Below are 23048 nucleotides of genomic sequence, written 5' to 3' on the forward strand. Positions count from 1 at the left end.
GGGATGGGGAAAACTTCACGGTTTGCAACCTCAGTTTCTGTGGAACAGCACAGACCTTTGCTACTTGAAGTCTCCCCCATATTTTTCATAATTTCCAAGATCAATGATCACTAAGCCGAATCCTTCAGCATTCTCAGAAACAAAATTCTCAATGAAATTGGTTGATGTACAGCTGCACTGCAGGGAGGTCTGGTGTATATTTTTTGAACAGTTGGTTTCACTTGAAAAGATAATCTTGCCAGCACTGTTGCTCCTAGCTTAGTGGAAAAAAGGGACCCTGTCCCTGTCTTCTCTGTTTTCCAAGAAGAAATCTGGCACTCTGTACTTCGTTGTGGGTGTGAGTGTGAATATCAAACTTCCTCGTGGAATGAGCCCTGCAATTGCTAACTGCAGAGTAAAACTGTCTGTGAAAGAGATGAACTACTTTCTTAGACACTTGCTATACAAAAATTAAAAGTGTTTACAAGGAGAAAAAAAAAGATTAACAAAGTCCTGACTGCAAGTCTTTCTTTCATAACATCCAACAACAATTTCGTTCGCTTCGAATTTGTACTAGTGAAAGAAGCCAAACACATTTTCTGCCAATACCCATCTGTCTATTAAAAGAGAAGTATCAATCATCCTTCACTTACAGGGTAGATAGCTGTGGTGGTTAACACAAAAATAGTTCAACCATTCAGGTGAAGTATGGCCTGTGTGTCATCTTCCTTTTTTAAAACTAAACTGATGCAAAATACAGAACAAAAAGCACTTAAGAGGTTTGAGTTTTCAGGATTCAGGCACAAATGCAAATGGAAGGAGTACTAATAGAGCCAAAATGGTGTTCATATGTGTTTACTCTGAGAAAACTTTAAAACCTTCCTTCCTGCTAATGATGGGGGATGTGCAAACCTTCCTTATAAGTGGATATAGGTTTAGAAACAAGTTAATAAGTGCAAAAAGCATTTCTTGTGCAAAGATAAACACTCCTGTTTCTATGATTGTTTCCATTAAAAAATGACTGTTCAAGAAAATGGTCACAGCCATTAGTAAAACCACCCAAGCAAGCAAAATCATAGGAACTATGCATTGAAATATATGCAGATAAACATAAAACTTCACTATGCATTTAATTATCTTGTCATTACAGCTTTAATAATGTTATGGATGATGAGATTTTAACTACAAAGTTGAATTTAAAAATAATTATATTATATTATGAAAAATTCTTGTATTAAGATGAAAGATAACATCTACAAAAGAACCACCATAAGATGTCAGAGCAGTTGTCAGTATCATAAGCACTTTTTTATGTAGTGTTTCCATTATGAGCAAATTAGTTGATTATATTCTCACTTGCTTTATAAGAGTTGCCAAATTTACATCTGCAGTTGTTTTCCCTCTGATATTCCCAGGATAAATAAATTCAGTATTTTTGCTGTGAACAGAGTAAACTGATCTATGTGCAGCTAACATAATCTCTATGTATCGCCTGCCAATCCCCATCCCCCTGTGAGAAGGTAGACACCACTTTGACAAGAACAATGCAACACTGGCTGCAGCTTAATCCTACTTCGTGGTTCTTTCTTTCTTTCACAGCTGTCTGTCCTTACTTCGAACTGCAGAGCAGTGCTACCCCCCTCAAAGTCCAGTGATCAGGATTCTGCACTGTTTTCAGATACAAAGAGAAGATGTACGTCAGGTCTGTTCTCCGAGGCTTTTTGTAGACGGGGCAGGAGTAGACATTTCCGTGTTGCTTCCTTAGGTCGTTCAGCGCTGTCATGCTAACAGCGTACACGTGGACTACAGGAAGGCTCGTGAACAGCACCTGAGAATGTTAAAAGATGCACAGGGATCAGCATTAGAGATGCAGGATAGGACATCTGAATTCTAAACACTAGAGCTAGAATCAGTGATGGCCTTCAGCAAAAGCACCTCAGCAGAAGTATACATGAGAATACAAGTCCTACACTCACTACTGTGTTGACACTAACTTCAAGCCCGTGGCAGCTCAGGGACAAGAGTCATCAGGAAGCCTAATGGAAGAAAAGGAAAGCAGAAAAGCAGAGACTTGGAAAACAGCATGCTGTGGAGGTAAGATGGAAAAATGTCAGGGTGGTTCTAGGAGGGACAGCAACCATTGTCTTTTTTCCCTTCCTTTGCCCCTTTTAATGACGTTTCCCATTCTTTCCCCACCTCCTTTTTCCTGAATGGCAGGACTGGAGCTGCAAAAACCAAGCCGCAACTAGCAACCCTCCTTGTTACCTCTGCACTGCTGACAGTGGAACTTCTAACATCCAAGGTGCTTATTGGGTGTTTATCCAAACTAGATCCTCTCAGGTCTCCCACCAAGATAAAGTATTCATTGTCAGGGGATAAAATAGACTCAGATCCTGCTGAACATTCCAGAACACTTGAGTAAGTTCCATGTTTAATGGGGTCTTTTGACAAACCAGGCAACAGAAGTTAGAGCTGGCAAAGTTTAGTTTGGAAAACTTTTCTCTCAGTCAGACACAGAATTGTTCTACCTATGGACAGGAATTACCTCAATTCCAATTCCAGGACAGTTAGCACTGGCATGGAAAAAGTGTACAAGTGCAGACAATGACAATTTTCCCTGGACCGTGACTACAGTATCTAATCATTAGTCCATAGCTAGATTTTAAATCTGCTTAGTCACATCAGTGAAATGTAACTCAATGCATGGATAACGGAGCATGACCCAGAACTAATACTTTTCCTCACATTAAAAAACAAACACTAGGGATTTCTAGTCAACCAAACAATGACCTCCATATCAAACGTAGCCCAGGGCTTTGGAAGCTTTGATAAGGTCCCCCTTGGTCAGTCAAAAGAAGACTGACTGTGGGGGTGCACTATTTCATTCAAACATAACTGTGCTGCTAGGGCCCCTGAAGCCAAGAAGCCCAGCATCTGGTCGGCTCTAGTGCTATGCATCCTAAATTCATTTTCTGACAGGAGCCTTTTTGTTCGCTTCTGGTAGGTAAAAAGTCTATCCTCTGCCCAGCACCACTAGTGTTGGTTACCCTCTTAAAACCTGTTCTGAAAACACTGCTGCAGGCGCTCAGCATACTTCCTGGTTTTCCCAGAGCACATGCATTATGCCACAGCCTGCTACACACACCCACTTGATCCTTACCTTTGGTGCTGACTCCACCAGCTTGCTGTTCCTGCGGTCCCAGCCTGCCCCTTCAAGGAACAGGCCGTGTATGTAAACCCCACCAATGTCAGCAGGAGGAGGGCCAACAACATCTTCTTTCATCATCTTGGTCACCTCACTGCATAGAACAACGCTGTCCAGTTCCCACCCTTTGGCTAAATTCATGCGAGTTGTCTCTTGCCTCATGGCCGTCAGGAATCCCTAAGGAGACACACAGGAATATAACACAGTGGATTTTTTAAAAAGCCTTGAATTTAAACCATTTACAACTTTTTTTTTTTTTTTTCCTATGTAAGTGACACCAGCTGTGTTAAAAATTTCATGTGCATATAAACTAAACTTGGTAGTGTAAATCCACCGGTTTTCTACACTTTCTCAGTACCATGCATCCATACATAATTGGTGTGCACATGTTGGTGTTAAGCAGCCCCCAAGTTGGCCTATTTAACATATCAGAAGTGCCTGTATAATTCACCTCTCATGCCTTTTTTACAGCCAACCAGATGGAAAGAGGTTTATAAGGCTGCCAGATTAATGTGTTTTGAGAGATTCCAAACACAGGTAATTTCTAATTTCTCTAGCACTGGCTATATTATTCATCTTTTATTATACTAACATTGTAAGAAATGCTTTTCAGTCAACAAATAAGCATTTTACAGAGCACAAAGGAAGTACCAGCTGGAATCATACCATTAAATACTGAAATGCCTCTGACACTTTGCTCAGTGAAGTCTTTATATACTGCAGTGCTTTAGACAACAGCAAGTTAAACACAGAACACTCCAGCAGCACAGAATAAAACTAACTCTTTGTTCTAGAGAGCCACAATCTCATGATGTTGGTATAAGCTATCAAAAGACAAGCCAGGCTGAAGATGCTGGTCAGCTTCACTGATACAGCTGTCCACAGGAAAGCAGAGTTCAGTACCTAGGAAGTGCCTTAGTCCATAGAGATGGGAGGAGAGACTCCTTTGCTGTTCCAGAGGTCATGCTGGATGTGCATGTTATTTTACCTTATGGAAAACCATGGAGGTTTTCCTCCATCAAGGAGGTGGACGAATAAAAGACAAAATTGAATATGCAAGAGCAACAAAAAGGACAACCAGGAAAGAATAAGTTTCCTGACATATTTCAGAACAAGGAACTAAAGCACCTGGAGACAGAGAAGTGGGGGTAGAGAGCCACATGAGGAACACACAAAGGTGGGAATCAGTGAGTCAACAGCACAGCTAGGAAGAAATCAGGATGGGAATGAGGGAATTGAAAAAGATTTTTGTTTTTTTTTCAATATTCACAGAGCAGGATGCTCTGTTGAGCTACCATTAGAGCCAAATTAGTGGAAAGAAGTCAGATGTGGTAAAATCAGCAAATTGTCTACTGAACACAGGGACCAGTCTCTGGCTGATAGGACTGGACTGCTCCAAGCACTTGGTAGCCATGCAATACCCTTTAAGTTATGAGACAATGAGGTGACTTTCACTAACTCAGATGTTTCTGCTAACTTACACTGGTTGCTTCTCATTAATATAATACCAGAGACCCCAGGACAAGTGTTTTAAAGAGGTTTTGTGATAGCACAGATAGTGGTAATTGCATTTGAAGTAGTTGAGAGCTCCAGTGTATAGCTGAGGGAGACAGGATTAAAGGCCAAATTCTTCTATCAGAAATACCATTAAATGAAAGCAGAGTCCTTGCAGTAATTTGTGGAATTTTAATTTGTAGAAACATGCTAGAACTACTAGTTTAAAATACATGAAGTGTTCACTGCCATAGAGGCCCCAGAGGGCTACTGGATCCCAGATAAACTGAAATATTAAAGAAAGAAGAGCATGAAGAGGACAGAGCCATGACTGTATTAAGGGAATCAGTTCAAAGGCACCATGGAAACACTGGAATAAAAGTAAGCTCCAAGCTGTGAGTTGTCTTCAGGGATAAGGTTTAGATAGCAGATTATTTCTACAGAGATAGCAGGACCTATACACTTTCTACAGTGGGACTTTTCATGCTTATCTGCTCATTTGAATGAATCCTAGACAGCGTTTGAAGACTGCAGCTGTGAGCTGGAGGCCCAGCCGGGCGTCCCAGAGTGGGTGAATGGCACAACAAAGAGCAAGACAGATTCAAGTGGCTTGAGGTGCCACTGTACAGCTGAGGCTTTGACTCTTCCCAAAATCCTCTGTCAGGGACAAAATGAACCACTTGCCGTGACATCTGTTTCAATTTCTGGTCATCCTTGCCTTTTTTTTGGTTTGGTTTGGTTTGGTTGGTTTTGGTTGGTTAGGGTTTTGGTATTTTTTCTTGTATATGTGTGTTTGCCTTTTCCTGAATTTCTCCCTGTCCAGCTCACTGAAGCCTGCTAAAGCTTTGTCCCTTTGCCTTTTAACAACTCATGTGAACTAACTCTGAACCTTCTAGTGAGGGAAAAGCAGGCACACATGGAAGCTATGACAAAATACATGAAAATAATCTTGCTCTCAGAATCATGTTCTCTCCTTTATCTTACTTTGGAGGTTCCTTGTCCATCACTTACTTCACAAATTCTGAGCAAATTATAGCAGGTTAATAATTATTTGTGAACTAATTAAGTGGACACTGAGGAATGGAGGTACTGTACTTCATAGTCTCATTAGTATTCATATTACTTTGGCAGTATTCACATTTACCTTACATCTAAGGGTCGTAGAAGTAGGTTGAGGGTTGATTATGCTGAGTACTACACAACCAGAAAGACAGTTTTGCCTCACAGTGCTTAAAATCTATGTTTAGGACAAGTGACAGGAAGTGGATACAGAGATGCAAACAAGGAAACAATAAAACAGTGTCAGCCACTAAATGGAAATAGGGAGGTAGAAATGAGAAATGCCTAATGTCAAGTTTTTGATGAAAAAAATCCAGTAACATCATCTTAACTTCCAGGAGAGAAGAAAATTCATGGCATTTCTTGTATTGTCCACCCCAGTTATCTTGGCCCAATGCAGATACACATGGGAAATCAGGTTTCTTCTACATAGAAGTCTGAGCCAGCCCTCATTTGTATCACTAAAAATAAAGATTAACTTCTGTGAAATTACTGAATTTATCCAAGTGTATAAACAGTCCAAGAGAAGGCAGAGTCTGGTCCTATATTATTTTTTATTGCCAGAATGCCTCGTTTTCCCAGTGCTATAAATCTATTTTATTGCCTTGTGTTATCCATGGCATTTATCCATTTACTGTGAAGCAAACAGTGAGATATATGCAAGCAGGCAAATGACTTAGGAGCTGTATTTTATCTCACAAATGAAAGGGTATTTCTGACAACTTCTCAGGTATTACAAACAAGCCATTAGAACTGCAGCACTAACACCTCATCACCTCAGCTTGTTTGAGAAGTCAAAAATCAATTTTCTTAACACATGAAATACTGATTTTAAACACGGCAGTATGACTATTAACAAAATAATAGTTAATTAAGTAGAAAATTAGCCTTTGCTCAGGTGAATTGCTTTTAGAACGAGCCACTCCCACAGCCTTGGTTACAGAAAATGGTGACCGCAACAATAATCATCTGATTCTTAAGCTTGTGATTGTCAGCACAAATAAATTTTTTAATCTCTGCACACAATGTATTTAGGGACTTTAAGAACTAGGGGTTATGAAGTGTGTAATTTTTGTATTTCTAGAGGCTTTCTCATTTACTATGGTCTATTAAATCACAATTTGTTTGGGGACATTTTACACTGATTATTTGGCAGCTCTATTCAGAAATCCAGCTATACTGATCCAAAAAAATGTAGGATGCCCTATCTGGGCTGGCAAAATTTCAGAACTGACACAACCCCAGAGCACAAAAAAGCCAGCTGAAATGTCCAGTACAAAATCTCTATCAGCTCTTGCTCATCTCTAGTGCAAAAGCAAACACCAGCACAGCCAAAAGCCTGTTAGGGTTGCATCCAGCCTGATCACTGCAAAAGTTACTTTGAAGTATTTTAGAATGCTGCTATCAGCATGTTGTTAGCAAACCAAGTGTGGAAGCATAATTATTTTATTAGAATCCTACTCCTCTCCCTCATACTTGAGAACCCTTTACTCAGGGACTCAGTGAGCCCCCTTCCATGCTATAAAGTTGTAACCAGCAGACAGCTGACATGCACAGGACAGATGATAGATGGATATTTCCCAGCAGTAGTCCTGAAGAATATTTGCCACTGTTGCTTTCTCTATTCTAGGCAGCTGTTTAAGCTAGCTTTTGCATTGCTAACAAGTACTGAGATTAAAATAGATCTTTAAAATAGCTCTTTCCTAAGGCTTCATAGAAACCTGTTGGCTGGATACTCTCACAATGACTCATTTCCACAACTCACACTTCCCACAAACATCTGTGAATCATAAAAAGCCTTAATGAATGTGGATAGCTCTGCAAAGAAACTACACATCATCTAGGTATGTATACTTTACTTCTTTTAACTCTGCTTTCAGCTGTTCCCTTTTTTGTGTTTCATTTCATGCCAGGTTTTTTATTTTGGATGGTGCAGACAAGAGGCTGTATTTTTTATTTGTCTCTGCAGACCATGTCTGGCACAATTCTGGGTGGTATGAATAACAAACCTTCCATTTCAAGGAACTGATTTGCAAGGATAGAGAACCAAGTCCAAATCTCTTCTTCCTATATCACAGTTCTGGAACTTATCTCCTTTTGTACTCAGAAGGTGTTTAATGCAATAAATAAAAAACCAATTAGTGTAACAGAAGAGGCAATAAAAGGAAGATTAAGTTGAAATGTGAAAGTATATACTTACCTAATTTCCTCACTATAATTAAAGCAGCCAAAATATGTATTTCATTATTTCAGGAGCATTATTTTTTTCTAGCAAAAATTTCTTCAGTAGATAGTGAAGATGTTTTATCTTATACTTATGCTAAAAAATTAATATAGATTATTAAATGTGACTTAACATAGTAAATATTAAATCAACTTGAAGTTCTCCCAGGGTCCAATTTAACTGTAACTCAAAAGTTATAAAGGCCAATGTGGCAATCTTACCTGTGGATTAAAGAATCCTGTCATCCAGAACTGGTTTGGACGGCCATCCTGCAGCCAGCTGCTGAACTGCTGGTTTCGCTCAAGCAGCTCAGTAAACCAAAATCCTAAGGTAGTTGACTCCCAGGAAATTCTAAACCACAGTTTTGGAATTCTAGCATCATAAATATTATCTAAAGCGTCTTGCAATTCTTCTGACATAATCATGGTTCCTGGAAGATATGTAAAATGTTCAGAATGAACTTTCCCCTAGCTTGCAAAGGCAATTAAAACTTCCAAATGATATTCCGAGTCTAATAAAACCTCTTTTGTTGCGCCTTAATTGCACACCTGTAGCACTGCAGTCTTATCTGTTTGCAGTTAATTTGTTCAAAATTATAAGCCTTGATTCAAAGCTAAAGGCGATAAGATAAATGATGTTTCTTCTGTTGTTTTGATCAGAAACAAAGATATGTTTCTTAAACAACTTCTTCTCCCTTATACATGTTATTTATATTCATTATATTCACAGCGTGTCTGGAATGTGATTAATCATTGAAAACTTTTTTATAAATTTTAATGGATCCTACATGCATGATCAATGATAGAGATACACTGTGTAACTCATCTATAGCCTAAGCATGTACTGGCAGTGATTATATTCATGAAATTCACTGTTATTAATGAAAACTTTGTACATTTCCATTATCAAGATTCTCAGTGGCAAAGTAGTAGGTAGAATAAAGCTAGAGGCAAGATTTATTTTTTTGGCAGTGCATACTCACGTCTTCCATGCATAGTGCTGTTCTCTCCACTAGAATGTTGGCATTTACTAAGACAGTGATTTTTCAATGGCACTCACCATTCCACGTGCTAGAAGTTCCTACATCTTATGTACTCTCAACAGTACTGGGATCTGGCACACGGCCATGCCTCAAGATGACTTCTCTGTTCCAGAAACTGATGCTGTTATTCTCTTATACAAACTGGTCTGGTTTGTATAAGAGAACCCCAACTTTAATTAAATATTCATATAAAACTAAAGTTCAATGTATCCTCACATACACAGCTGCTGTAGTTGCCACAAGGACAACATGAGATACCGAACAGAATTAAGTGGCTTCCACCAAACAAAAACTGCAATGGTCCATGTAAACATACCCATAAGGAAGTGTGGCCTGTAAAAAGAAGGCATTTCAAACCCCTTCCTTCCACTGAGGTTGACAGGGCTTCAGTTGATGGGGAGGAAAGAGTATTTGGAAACCAAACACCAGCTTAATTTTGAAGAATACAGCATTACAACCTTAAGACTCCTATAGCACTGTGTGCAAATTTAGTGCTTTCTACAATATATAAATGACAAATAGGCCTTGATTACTTCCAGCAGATAATGAGTGATCTGTTTCCATTTATATGCACCTCTTTTTGTGCAACAAATTCTTTGAGAAAACCATTAACTTTTACAAAACTGTAAATATTAAAAAATACCACCTATCCTGCATTCCCTGCAATTTCTTTGTAGTCAGGCTCAGAATCACATTCTGGGGTAGCTATAGAGACTTCTATAACACAGTTAATGAACCTTCTCTTTGGGTTTTAATCTTCTCTAATATATAACCAAGAGAACCAACATTTAAGAAAGAAGACACTTCATGTCTTCTCCACTTTGCTTAGAAAAATGTAGTATTAAACCATATGCTTTATTCACCTTATAGAGACACAAAAAGTGAGGGGAAAAGTCTTGAAGTCTCCAACTTCAGAGCAATCGTACTGAGTACACAAAACAAGTGAGGAGCATCTTGGTTTAGCCCTCGGGATCACTACTATTGAATTGAGAAAGAAAGAACTCTTTCAGCTCTGGTTATTCCTTGTTTTCAGGCTGATACATTCAGCTTTCTCCTTTCTTTCTCTATTCTTCTGTGCAGGCTGGAGCTTTTCTAATAGGGAGATACAACCAGTCCCTGCCCCGAAGCATTGTGAAATCCCTTCAGATGTCTGCCTGCTATGACTCAGAGCAGCTGTTGGGAACGTTAAGCCAGAGTGTTCTTGAGAATGAGGTATGTTCACAGCTCAGGCCATGCCCATATATCTGCACAAATATTCCTAGTGAGGGGGTGTCCTCTCTGGCAGTAGGCATCCAGTGCTTGAATTTCAGCACTAAATGGCATCTGTGGGTGTTGGGATGCATTCCTGCAGCCAGAATACACTGATGAAAATAAAAATAATTCACAAAATAAAATAATTGTCAGAAATAAAATCAGTACCACTGGAGAAAAATCATGCCATCTTTCTGGGCAAAAGTGGTACAGGTGTTTCAAAAACAATTTTTGTTAAATTGAATAAGTAGTACAATGCCATAGGCTTCTCATATTTAACTTCCAAGAACCTGAGAGCACTGTACTATATGAAGAGACTGAACGTCCTATGAACTTAACATGACAGGCTCAAATGCTCTATGAATCAGACAGGCCAACTGTTTATAACTTGGTTATTTTGGGGGGTTACTCCATGATATTACTTTTCTTGAATGGAATAAAGCCCATCGGAAAATGACTGATGGAGGGTCAGGTGAGTTAAAGAAAAGAGGGCTTTTCCATACTTCAAAAATAGTATCTACTATATCCACACTGCTTGCACAGTATACGCAGTTTGGAAATGAGGATTCCTCTTTTTGGTTGCCCTAAATTTATACCATCTCCCTTCAAAACCACATCTAAATCTATCCTATTGCTGAGCAGGGAATAACCCAAATAAAGCTTCTCAGTTCTGAGGATAATTCATTTTTATTGGTAATTAAAGTAAATAGTCTGTTCTTTTAAAGCTATCTGGTTTTAGGGTGATCCATTCAACAGATACAATGCTTTGAATAACTACATCAGGAGCTTGCATTATTTCTTGGAGTTGACCCCTTTCACTATCATGCCTCCCACAAACTAAATCTGAAAACTGTGGAATTTGTAAAATTTTGATCTGTTTTGAATTTCACATTTATGAAAGTGTCTATCTGGACTAAGAAACTTGCATATCTCATTTAAATGAGTAGCTAAAGCTAGGAACAAAGGAAGGACTTCAAATTCCAGCATGAACCAAAGAAAGCCTTGGTCCACTGACTGATTCTTTTCCCACAGGCACAGAATGTAAATCAAAAATATCAAGAATAATTATGTAGGATACAAATGAGATGAGAAAAAGCTACTTTCTTCATCAAGTACAGTTCACCAATAGCTGATATCACTATAATAAAATTGGAGACTAGCCCTGGAGGACAATACTTGCTAGACACTGCATCTGTTAAGCTAGCCTGAACAGTGCAGGGAGGAAAAAGCTCAGTGAAAGCATCAATACATTATTGACTGTCCCAGCTGCAGCCCCAGCAGTTGAACTTTTCAGCTGTTAATCCCCACCTAAGTTTGCCTCCCAAACAACCCGCTTTGTTCTTGAAGCAGTCACACCTTGCCTCCACCACCAAGCTCCATCTTCTATGCTGAACATATTGAAAGGAAAACACCAACTTGTTTATAACTTCCTAAGTTTTCCTCTCTTTCTGCCATGTGGCAACAGCTAACACTTGCCTGTGTTTTCTCCAAAGGTTTTTTAATTATTCCACCCAAAGGCACAAGGTATAAAAGCTAATGTAAGTTTTCCCATACAGAAAACTATTTTTTTTTTCCGCCAGATTTAGTATGGTTCTGCTGGCTCTGTGACCACCACTGCAGTGCTGATAGAAGTCACTTTCTTCAGGCAGTTCTTTGGGTGTTTTTCTCTTTCTTCACTTGCAGCACTTGTGTACTTAAGTATTTAGAGGTAATTCCTAGGAAGTTCTCAGAAGCTCATTTAACTCCACCACACTGTTTTAATCCCAAGGCCCCTCAACAGTTTGTCACTTTCTTTTGCTCCATCTCTAGAACAGGAAAACAGGCAGCTGAGAGCTGCAATGCACAACACTCTCTCCATGTTTTACTTGCAGACTGGTATTCTCTCCAGCTGCATCTAATCTTTGCCCCTGCTTTGTTTTCTCTTTGTTTCCCACCTATTTTTTCTGGTGCAGAATCTTCTGATTTAATTCTTCAAGTCAGGAGAGATGAGAGGGACTAAGAAACTTGAGTAGTGTGCAATATTTCATATAGAAGAGCACAAAAATCCTAGATTCTCTTCAATAGCTAAATCCTTCAGTCAGAAAGATGGCAATTTTAAAGTAAATTGTTATGAAAGTTTACCATCTCCAGTACTAAATGCTCTTGGCTGAAGAGTCCTTTCCATCAAAAGACTGAAAATAAAAAGTTTGAAGCTGTAATTTGAAGGTGAAAATCCACACACAACTCTAGAAAAAAAGTCATACAAATCACTGCCCTGAGCTAGAGCAATACAACAGGCAAATAAACTCTATTCTGTAGTTTGTCCTTAATATGCAATGTGTTTCACTAAACAGTTGTCCTGGCCAGCATCACGGCAAGCATATGTAACACCTATTAAGAAGTTCAGAAATGATGTGCCACACTGTGAAAGACAACAGGAGGCATTTTGGCATTCTTATCAGGATGAGAAGTAAATAATGGATGATAGCTGCTGAGCCAAGAGTAACTACACCACAAAACACATTAGACTCATCCCCTTCATTTCTCAAATGATCTCCCCATTGTTACATTCCATTAATGTCTTTACGGAGTGCTCTTAATCATTTTCAAATAAAATCTTCATCCAAAAGTGATGAACCCCTCACACACACACACACACACACACGCACACGCACATGCACACACACACAGAGAGTAGAACTTAGCAGGCAAGAGCTCAAGATCTTTTAGTTCAAAATTCTATTACCACTGTCAGCAAGCCAAACTAAAACTATGTTAGTGTTAGCAGTCTTATACCATTATGAGTCAAAATAGAACTTAGCCAAATGGAGAATGAGTCCGTACTTCTTCCTTTCATGGGAAATTACCTTTCCTGTGCACTCTGGCAAGACTAGCTTCCTAAGCATCACTTTTTCACCAGGTAGGTTAAAACAAATAATCAGCTACCACTTTTGACTCTTTTGATCTTCATTTATATCCCTCTTATAAGGTGCTACATAAAATTAACAGAAATTCCTTGCAGCATCATGATACAAATGCTACTTTCAACTTCATGGTGTTCTGAGTTGTAAAAAAGCAGTGAGTCTTTACCTTGGGCTTCACACATGAGCTTGTGTAGATGACATAAAAACCCCACGTAACCCCTGTAACATATGTAGAACTACATTGCAGTAGAAGAGCTGTGTTTTCAGGAAATGTGTTATCAGGAAAGGACTTCTCTCTCCTAACTCTGCAAATACTGTACAAATAGCAGTTGGAGTTCTGTGACCATGTGGCATATATATATAACATGAAAAGATAAAAAAATCCAAGGCTTCTCAGATGTTCATGAAGTAGGAAATTTAGGCAATTCCCAAGGATTGGTTTGAAAACACAAAGCTGTAAGGTACCAGAAACCAGAACCAAGTGAATGGAGTTTTATGATCCAAATAGAACCTAGATATAAGTAAATGAGTTAACCATTTTTTCTTTCACAAGAAACCCTTAAATAAGTGGGTTAAAAAGAATAAGGATTAAAAAAAGCTGTGCTTATTTCCACTGCCAAGGCTTCAATATCCACTTTCAGTGCTACTAAAAGTATGCTCCACTTCATTAATGGAAAACACTCCCAGAGAATCTCTCTTCTCACTTTCTTCACCAAGAAAAGGCATCAAAATGCTTACCACTCTTATCCAGTGCATGGAGATATAAAGACAGCCCCACTAAATCTCACAGACAGGGCACATTCAGACAAACAAACAAACTAAAAGGCTAGGAATAACTGGATGGGTCATTAGATTTTATTGCATTTAGAGACGCTATCTTCACTAGTGGGAGAGAGGATTTCAAGTACCCACTTTACAATAAAGAGTGGGGGATTAGCATTCTGTGCCAGAGGCCTCTACCACTGCCAGAGGCAGGAGGGAAGCACACAGGAGCTCTACATCTTGGATAATGCCCTACAAAGAATGGTCATCTTCTGACAGCGGCTCAAGATCTGCTGCTCATAATGCATTAAGATGTGGCATTTTTGATACAAACCCCATGGCCTTACTTCTCCTTGTCTCTGAAAAGTTTCCTCTGTTTGGAGCATGGCTTCTATTTAGGGCACTCAAGAGGACAACCATCACTGCCGTGTTCTGATTTATGGTGAAGCTCTGTATTATGCCAACTGTGAAATAAACCCTGGGCAATCAATAAGTAATTAAAGCAGAAGTAATGGCTGGGACATAAGTGAGAGTACAAAGTGCAGCTACAATCTAATTACTACAATTTGATCCAGAAAAAGTATCCCTCTGGGCAGCAAAGCTTATTGGTGGAGATGCAAGCTCCTGGGGCATATTTGCCAACAAACATATTGGACACATGCTGAGCATCCTCACCCCTCCCAAAAGCTGAACTGCTTAATCTGCCCTCTGGATGGAGGGACAAAACTGTGTCTGAAAATTCCTTCTACATCCCTCGTGTTCAGCTGCACATGGGCTCTCCCTGAGGAGAGCTTTACATCACCTCAAATGTAACTTGGTTAGCAACATCAAAATTACAAGGTCCGCCCACTCACATCCAAACTGCAGAATCAGATATTCAGACTTCCTTTCACAACCTAAAGACACACTATGTTCTTAAACACCAAATTTATTTGAAATTTTAGGTCTGCTAAAAGTGGGTGCTGGGGCCTTAACAAGTTTGTGAAGCCAGAGCCAGATACATGAGCAGGGCAGATGCCAAAAATTACACAACCTGTTTAAGCAGGCACATCAGTTTACCTCATTGTAAAGAAAATGAAGCACCTCAGATGACCTGAGACTGCAGTTGACTAGTTCTGGGAGAGAATCTAGTATGAGACAGTTTGTGGTTTTCTCTTTTGCTGAGGTAGAGTGACTAAATGTTCTTTCTATCCCCTAGTTAACAGTCTACCATATTCACTTGATATAGCATGAACATGCCAGAAGCCATTAATTGTTATGGTTAACTATACATCCAATTTTGTTTTCAGAGCAATTTTTCACTATATTTAACTCGCCTGTACGTAAGAAATTATGTTTTAGAGAATTGCATAAAAGTTACAGCATTAACTTGATTAAACATCTGGCAGAGGACTGCACCCACTGTGGAAGTGAATGTGAAGTGCAAATAAATTATGTTACTCATCCACCCCGCTGCAGAATATTATACAATTTGAGAATTTAAATATATCTGTCACAATCAAGGAAAGATTAACACTTTCTTGGATGGAAAATATGCTTTTTATTTACTTGAAAAAGGACTCTATTCACATATAAAAGGGAACTTTCAGCCTAGGAAGAGAGGACAATTGTTTCTTCCAGCTTGATCTTTGCATATGTTATTACAGGATATGAAAGATTATTAGCCTTGGGCACATTTATGAACTTCTTTCCTAGATTCAGATTATAAGCATGAGGTTTCTGAAGCATGTATTGTTGTCTTACTATATCATATAAATGATAGGAAAAAAAATCCTTTTGATCCTTATGTAATAAAAATACAAATTTTAAAAAGTCTCCCCTCACAAAAGACATTGTCCGAACGCCAGTAAAACAGATTACAGTAATGCTGTCAGCTATGTCAGAAGGGACTAATTCTGAGGCATTCTGACCTGCTTCTTGTGAGGACAGTTTGCTGTCTCAGATATTTCTGTCTCTTTGCTAGAGACCAGCAGACCTGGGTGAGAGCTTTGCCAGTGGAATCAACCCCATTCCTGCTTCATTTTAATTTGTTAATTCAAGAAGCTTGGCTCAGCAACAGTACACCTTTCTTCCTGGGTATTTCAACTCTTGCAGATGAGTGAAATAGGAAGTGAAAACAAAAAGCAGATGGCAACATCATTATCCCTTCTTTTTCCTCACTCCTTTTCTGATCAAATTTTCCATCTGCTTCTAGTTGCCTCTACTCTTGGTTTATTTTAACTTCATTCACCATTGCTCACTTTCAGCCAAATGCTCCTGTCTCTGAGAGATACAGCGTGCTGCTTACTGACTCCTGTGATGCCTAAAAGAAGAAGTGTGTGTCTCTCTCTCTTTTGACTGACACTGCCACTCACTTCAGCCTCTTTTTAGAGACAAGCCATTTGGTATAACCGGTTTCACAAAAATGTCAAATTTCACCTTAAATTAGAGTCTTTATCACCTTGCCTCCTGAGTTCCCTGTCTCTCAATTACTTAGCAGCAACACTTCTACTTTGTTCTATATCATTATTTCTCAGCTTAATTTCATAAATGACTCTGGTACATGACCTGTGGACTTAATCACACAATTCAGCTCCTGTGAGCTCTGTAGGATCCTAGAGAGAATCACAGAAGTGAAGCAGTGCTGAGGGACACGAACTGCTATCCTGGAGCACATGCATGCAGAATAAATTTAGGTGGAGTGTCCTTAGAGATGCAATCAGGAGACTTTAAGGACTAGAATTAGTGGTCATATGATAAAGAGAGAGAAAAAGAGAATAACTGTGTGAGGGAGGGAACAAAAGAGAAAGTAAGGAAATTAGGAGAAATATTTATTTATGATATAAGCAACTGCTAGTAATAAATATTGCACCTTAATTAAAATTTTTGATATTGCAGCTTACCATCAATAGCCAATTTGAGATCAGTCAGTGTAGCTCGAACTCTGGATATAACAAGTTGCATCCGATCAATTTCTTGACGGAGAAATATGTTTATGGGCTGAAAAGCTCCCATCTTTTGAAGTTGGGCTTTCACCTAAAAAAGAATAGTGCAATGATTATAAAATCTAATCTCCTGTTTCCCATGCAATAATTTTTGAAAGCAAAAACATTTTCAGAAAAGAAACATTTTAGTAACAGATGGCCATTCAAGTCCTGTGCCAACTGTAAGATTTAGCACACTGTGACTCATTAGCTTACCAGAACAAGCTCCTCCATCATTCTAAGAAGGAAAAGTTCCCTCTTTTTGAAGGGACACAGCAGTTCCTTCTGTCCTTTTTAGGCTGCAGGGTCTTAGATCTTAAAATAAAGAAACCCACATGCTATACAAAAGCACTGTTTGATGGTAACTTCTTTGTATTTCCAAATTGTGCTGGGTGAACTTTCTCACTTTTTCTTGCCCTGCTGAGCTGATATAATGCAACAAATGGAGTTCCACTTAACAAGCACAATAATATGTAAAAGATGCTACTTGCAGTAGCATGTGACTTGTTCATAAGACAAGATGCTCACGGATCCATTGCTAGAGAGGCAAGATTGCCAGAAATAATACAGATGCCACAGAAATCTGTTACACCATTATGTGCACCATTTTGCAAGTAGAAGCCTTTGGCCTTTTTAGTTTTTAAGGATAACAGTTTCTCTCAAATTCAACAGAGAATATTTTCAAAACTGAATCAGTTGTCTGTGTTGGTTAAGGACATGTCATAATAACAGTAGCAATAGCATTCCCTATCTCGCTTTTGCATATGATGTGCATGGAATGTGCTTCAGACATGCACTGCATGTTCTATGTATATCAAAGATCAATGTATACTACAGTGCATGAGAGAGGGTTTAATAGCACCTGCAAAAATCATGGTGCCTACACCCCATACAGTACCAGAATTCTTGATTTTTCAGACTTACAAGAGTTGTACCCCACTTTTAGAAAGCCAACAGCTCATATATCTCATTGTATACATTTTTATGTATACTATACATTTTATACAAATAATAAATATTACTAAAGATTTCATTATAACCATGAATAGCAAATTTCTGCAAGATGAATATCATATAGCAAATGAGTAGTTAAAATCATTAGGATAAATATGCAAATGCTTTGGCAATTTCCAAATCTTGAATTTCAACCCCAAGCCAAATAAAATACTTTTTCTCAACTTTCTATGCTATCCTCCTTGGGAGACAGTTATCAGCAAGGTTATACATCATACTTTAATCACAAGGACCCATGGATTTGTCAGACAGAATGTCCAAGAAATAGGTGCCAGCCAATTATGCTAATGCTTTGCAGTGTGACAGTACATTTTACAGACTGAGTTAATGCGTCCTGCCTGTGAAAGAGAAAAAAATACTTAAATCAGCAATTACAAGACTAGAGCTGAGGCAATAAAGTTCTTGGGTAATCCACACAATGAAGTATTCTGATTATTTCATACAAAATCCAGGGAAAACCTCTGCTTTCTGAAAAATTCACAGCAATTGGTAATTTTGCTTCTTGACAAAAAGTAAAAAAGTTTGATCTATTTTTTCAAAATACTTAGAAGTCTAGTGCATGCCACTAATAAGAAAGGAATTACACAGAATATACTCTATGCATTTTATCCTTTAAATAAGAAGCACACTTTTATTTCTAGTATACAAAGCATGTGTTCCTTCTGGGAATCATTTAGAGGAAGAATTCTCCCATTTGAGGAAAAATTGTATGGGAGATGCTATTAAAGAGGCTATTTTCCAAAATATTAATATTTATGAATCTACAAAGAGGACATGAAATAAAGATTCTAAAATATTACTGCACTGATAATTGTACAATTTAACTAGTGAATTCTCAGAACTTGCACATTCTTCTGATTTACTTTCAGGCACCTACAAAAATACCCATAATGTGTTGAATAATGGAGCTAACCAATAAAGCAGAAATTTGCTAATCCAACCTAGATATGCTCACAGCACTCAGTCTGGAGCACCAAGCATAACCAGATATCAAAACTGAAAAAAAAATTACATATTTCTTACTGTATTGTATACAAATCAGTCCTGATCTATGGTGAGATTTACTGGGTATAACATAGTGCATTTCTTGGAAACCTTGTTGCTAAGATTCATTTCAAATACAAGCACTGAGTATGATTAACTAGTTTTGTATCAGGATTCTTCTTATAAAGCAATAAGATGTCTTACATCCTGTGCTCTATTTATTAGGACATAAAGATATGGATACCGACTCTCGGAAAAAAACCCCTCAAAACACTAAACTCATTAACCAAAATAGCTTTTCTGAGATTAATATACTAATTCCATAAAGCCCACTTAGAACATCCCCTTTTCATTATGCAAACAGCTATCATCTAACATAAAACAATGTGATTTAAGAAAGGAGCTACTAAAATCATAATAGCTTTGTCTACATGATTTTGCAATGCATATATCTACTGTGTCAGATTCCTTTATGCATATTTCTTAACTATTCTCAGGTCACCAGTTTTTTGTCAGCACATACTTCATAGGACTGTCAGTAGAAAAGCAGTTGCTGAATTCCTGCCATGATCATTGATCAAGTTTCTGTAGTAGTGACTGCCTATGGTTTTCAGTAAATGCTATTATTTTCAATCAGACTTAGTTACTTGCTACATTCTTTGTCAGCAGAAATGGGAAGTCCATCACTCTGTAGATGGATAAGCCAAAGCCCTTTTCAAGGGATGTCAAGGACCCCTTCCTTGTAGTACATAGGGAAGCAGACAGTAAAATATGTAGAAAATAGAAGAAGCTCTAGAGCTGGATGATCACCATATCTGATAGTGTTGATAAGTAAACCAGAGACACATTACAGAATCATCTGTGTCAGTGCTTCAGTTCAGACCCTGAGTTTTTTTATTTTTGTGGGGATCAGGGACTCTAAGGTGCTTTAATTACAAATGGGTTCAGCCTACAGGCCCAGACTAGAGTTAGACCAAGGCAATTTCCCCAGAAAAACATCTAATGAAGGCCTGGGGTCCTCAGACAAATTCTTATTTCCATGCAGTGCTTGCTAATGTAGCCATAGCCTTAGAGAAATTACAGCTAAATCAATACTATAAAAAATATTAAAGGAAAAAAACCGCTGCAACTTGCTATTCCCTAGAAAGCTGTTTTTCAAGATGCAAGGATCATTTTCATTGTAAACTTCTCTGTGTGACAGGCTGACATTTATTCTTGCACCTGTCTTCACTCACACAGACTGACTGGACCTAATAATTTTACCACTAATCTCCTGCAACCTGCGAGGCGAGACCCAGAAGCAAAAGGTGTCATGAAAGCAGAATTCTTACTCAGAGAAAAATGAGGACAGTTTTAGGTCAGGAGGAAGGTTTATTTTGATTTTCCATCGCCCATGTCAAACAACAGGCTGAGAAAGCATGCAAAGGTGACTCATTTTCCTTCTTCTCTTTTGGGTAAGTTACTTGACTGGTGAGAAACATTACAAGAGCACAACAAAAGAAGTGGCATATATCATGGGGCAAAATGGTTGCCCTGTTTTGAAAGTTGCTGAGACTGAAGTCATTGCCGAAGGCTAATAATTGAGAAATGAAGGCCTCTCTGTGACAGCCTGAAATTTCTCTGGATTCACAACGTATCAAGAGAAAATACAATCCGGAGCTCTGAATGTCAGCAAATAATTGGTTTTGGTACCATCTGTCCCTAACCCAGTCTGTTGGGGTTGTAGCTCTGTGCATATTCACTCCACGCTTTCTAGAGGGAGCCTCAAGAACTGATCAAAGGTAGCAAAGGCACCTGCTACTTTCCCTGAAGAGAATTTGCTTTTAATTACCTTCATTGTTTCCAAAATTTTTTGTTCCTTTTCTCCACTGATAGTATCTTTATACTCAGATTTTCAAAGACTGACATGTCATGGCATAACTGGAACACAATATTATTCTAAAACCAAATGCAAGCCATGCTGCTAGGACTAATGAATGTCCCTCTTTTTGCTGATCTGTTCCAATGAGGCATGCACATAAACTCTTTTTTCTGATATATTCCCTCGTACTCTTGCAATTTAGAACATTGGTTTTATTTGTTTCATATATATTAGCTTGATTAGTATGTAACAATGTCCTGAATGACCAAATGTTAACTTAAATACACAAACAGAAATAATCTCATTCCTTTTTTTTTTTCCTCAGACAATGCAGGAAGCAATTACATAATCCATTTCACTCTTATTCTTGCAAGCATAATTCTGATTGCCATATTGTAGCTTCTGCCAAACTCTGTTGCTTCTTCCCTCAGAGAATACCTAAACTCTCCCTTCTTTTCTATTCTGATCAATTAAATTCTTGGTTTTATGTTAGTGAACATAATATTATTTTTCTATTTTGTATTTTAGTCATTTGGGTTTGGGACATTTTTCAGTTTATGCAAACCTGCATTTAAAAATTTAGCTTTCTTTACAGTTCACTCCAGCCACATCCATGCTTTCTAAGAGGTTCCAGAATAATGGAGTGACAGTTCAGATGAGAAGCACATTTGATATAGATTCTTTTTGCTTATTGTATAGATGTGGCCACACTTCTGGCACATAAGCAACACATAAGATATGGAACTGGGCACTAATGGCAGGAAAGGGAAATTCCACTACAAGAAAGATTTTTAAAGGCCAAATCAAGTTCTAAGATGTAGAGAATGAGAGAGATTTTAAAATGTAGAGGAAGAGACAAAGGGTAAATTCACCAAGCAGACTGAAGAAAGAAATATTGAAAAATCAGGGTCCAGAAGAAACAATGCCAAATCTCATAACACTACAGAAGTAAAATCTGTAGAAGTTGTAGTGCAGCTGAGATAGCCAAGGAGATATACAGAGAAATACATTATTAGCAATAAAAAACTCTTGGAAAACAAACAGAGTATATTCTCTAGAATCGGTCAGAGCAAAGGAATGACTGCCATGTTACAGAAACAAAGCATAATTTTTGGATGTTTCTGTGGAAAAGTACTGTGTCATCCATCAGTAGTGCAGACTGAAGAAAAGGTGTGGTATGATTAATCGAAGTATAATTCACAGATCAAGATGCACAGAGCCTTAGAAAATTAGTTATCCCCAGGAAGAGGTGGTATCTACACTTACTGAACTCAGAATGCATCTACAAGAAATACAGAAGAAAAAAGTAGATCCAACAGCACATCCTCTGTATGAACTCAGATCTCCTTGGTTGAATCATAAGGGGACAGCTGTCAAGCAAATTAAAGCAAAAGAAGTTTCCTTTGAAATTCATAGAAGATGTAAGAGAAACAGTACTGAAGCAAAGAAACGTTAATTCTGAGCATCATTGTAATGATGATTGCTTACAAGAAAATAATACCCCTCAAGTATGATTGGCAGACCATGAGAAAAGATAACAGTTTGTCATACTGCTTGATGATGAGAGTAAAAGAGCAATGAAAACAATTGGTGGTGATTTTTTTTTAATACAGTCATATGAAACAGTGTGTATTATACTCAAATACAGCAGTAATAGAGAGAGACAAGAGTGAAGGATGGAACACCCAAAATAACCCTTTCAGACCCTTTGCCCTTAACTACAATCCCTGGCTTCAAAACTGGTGGTCTCCAAAGCTAGGACTTGATGAAGTGACTGAAAAGGGGAGGTATTCCCTACGTGTGGTTTGTGTGCATAATCTCAGTGAATACACCAACAGGGAAAGAAAGTGAATGAGCCTAAGATTAAACAGAAGAAATATCAGAGAACAACAGTATTTCATCAAACCATTTTGAAGCAAAATTTGGATTAAACAAGTATATGTGCATTTTACCTGACTAAAAGGTACTGCATAGATTTCCCAGGGGTAAAACCTGAGGTTAAGACTACTCTTTGGTTACAGTGTAAAGTGCAGTAAGTACTATTGATGTTTTCCAAGTATTACAAATTCTTCAGGAGGAAAAAGTTGGCAGCTTAACAAGGAAATGAAGAAATAGTCCTTTGGAGGATTTAGCAAATATATTGTAAAAACTTAGCTCAATACACATATTACAAATATGGCAACACATATAATATCATACATACAATACATGCTATCCAGGCATTCAGTATTTTAGTGCTACTGTAAATGGGAAAAAAAAATAATTAAGGAGCTGAATGAAACTAGAAGAATCTGGTTCCATAAAAAA

The 23048-nt window shown here is 38.1% G+C and overlaps 1 protein-coding gene across 1 annotated transcript in view; it reads right to left on the minus strand.

The window, feature by feature from the left end:
- Positions 1–1588: 1588 nt before the first annotated feature.
- LOC131575534 (dynein axonemal heavy chain 5-like) overlaps positions 1589–23048 on the minus strand; it is a 149094-nt gene continuing 127634 nt past the window's right edge. Inside the window, exons 73-76 of the mRNA XM_058831122.1 lie at positions 16802–16934; positions 8183–8391; positions 3140–3361; positions 1589–1807 (exon numbers count right to left, since the gene is read on the minus strand). Coding sequence (XP_058687105.1) covers positions 1589–1807; positions 3140–3361; positions 8183–8391; positions 16802–16934 — 783 coding nt within the window. The remainder of the gene's footprint in view (positions 1808–3139; positions 3362–8182; positions 8392–16801; positions 16935–23048) is intronic.

Source organism: Poecile atricapillus, chromosome 2 (genome assembly GCF_030490865.1).
Source record: "Poecile atricapillus isolate bPoeAtr1 chromosome 2, bPoeAtr1.hap1, whole genome shotgun sequence".
NCBI classification, from domain to species: Eukaryota; Metazoa; Chordata; class Aves; order Passeriformes; family Paridae; genus Poecile; species Poecile atricapillus.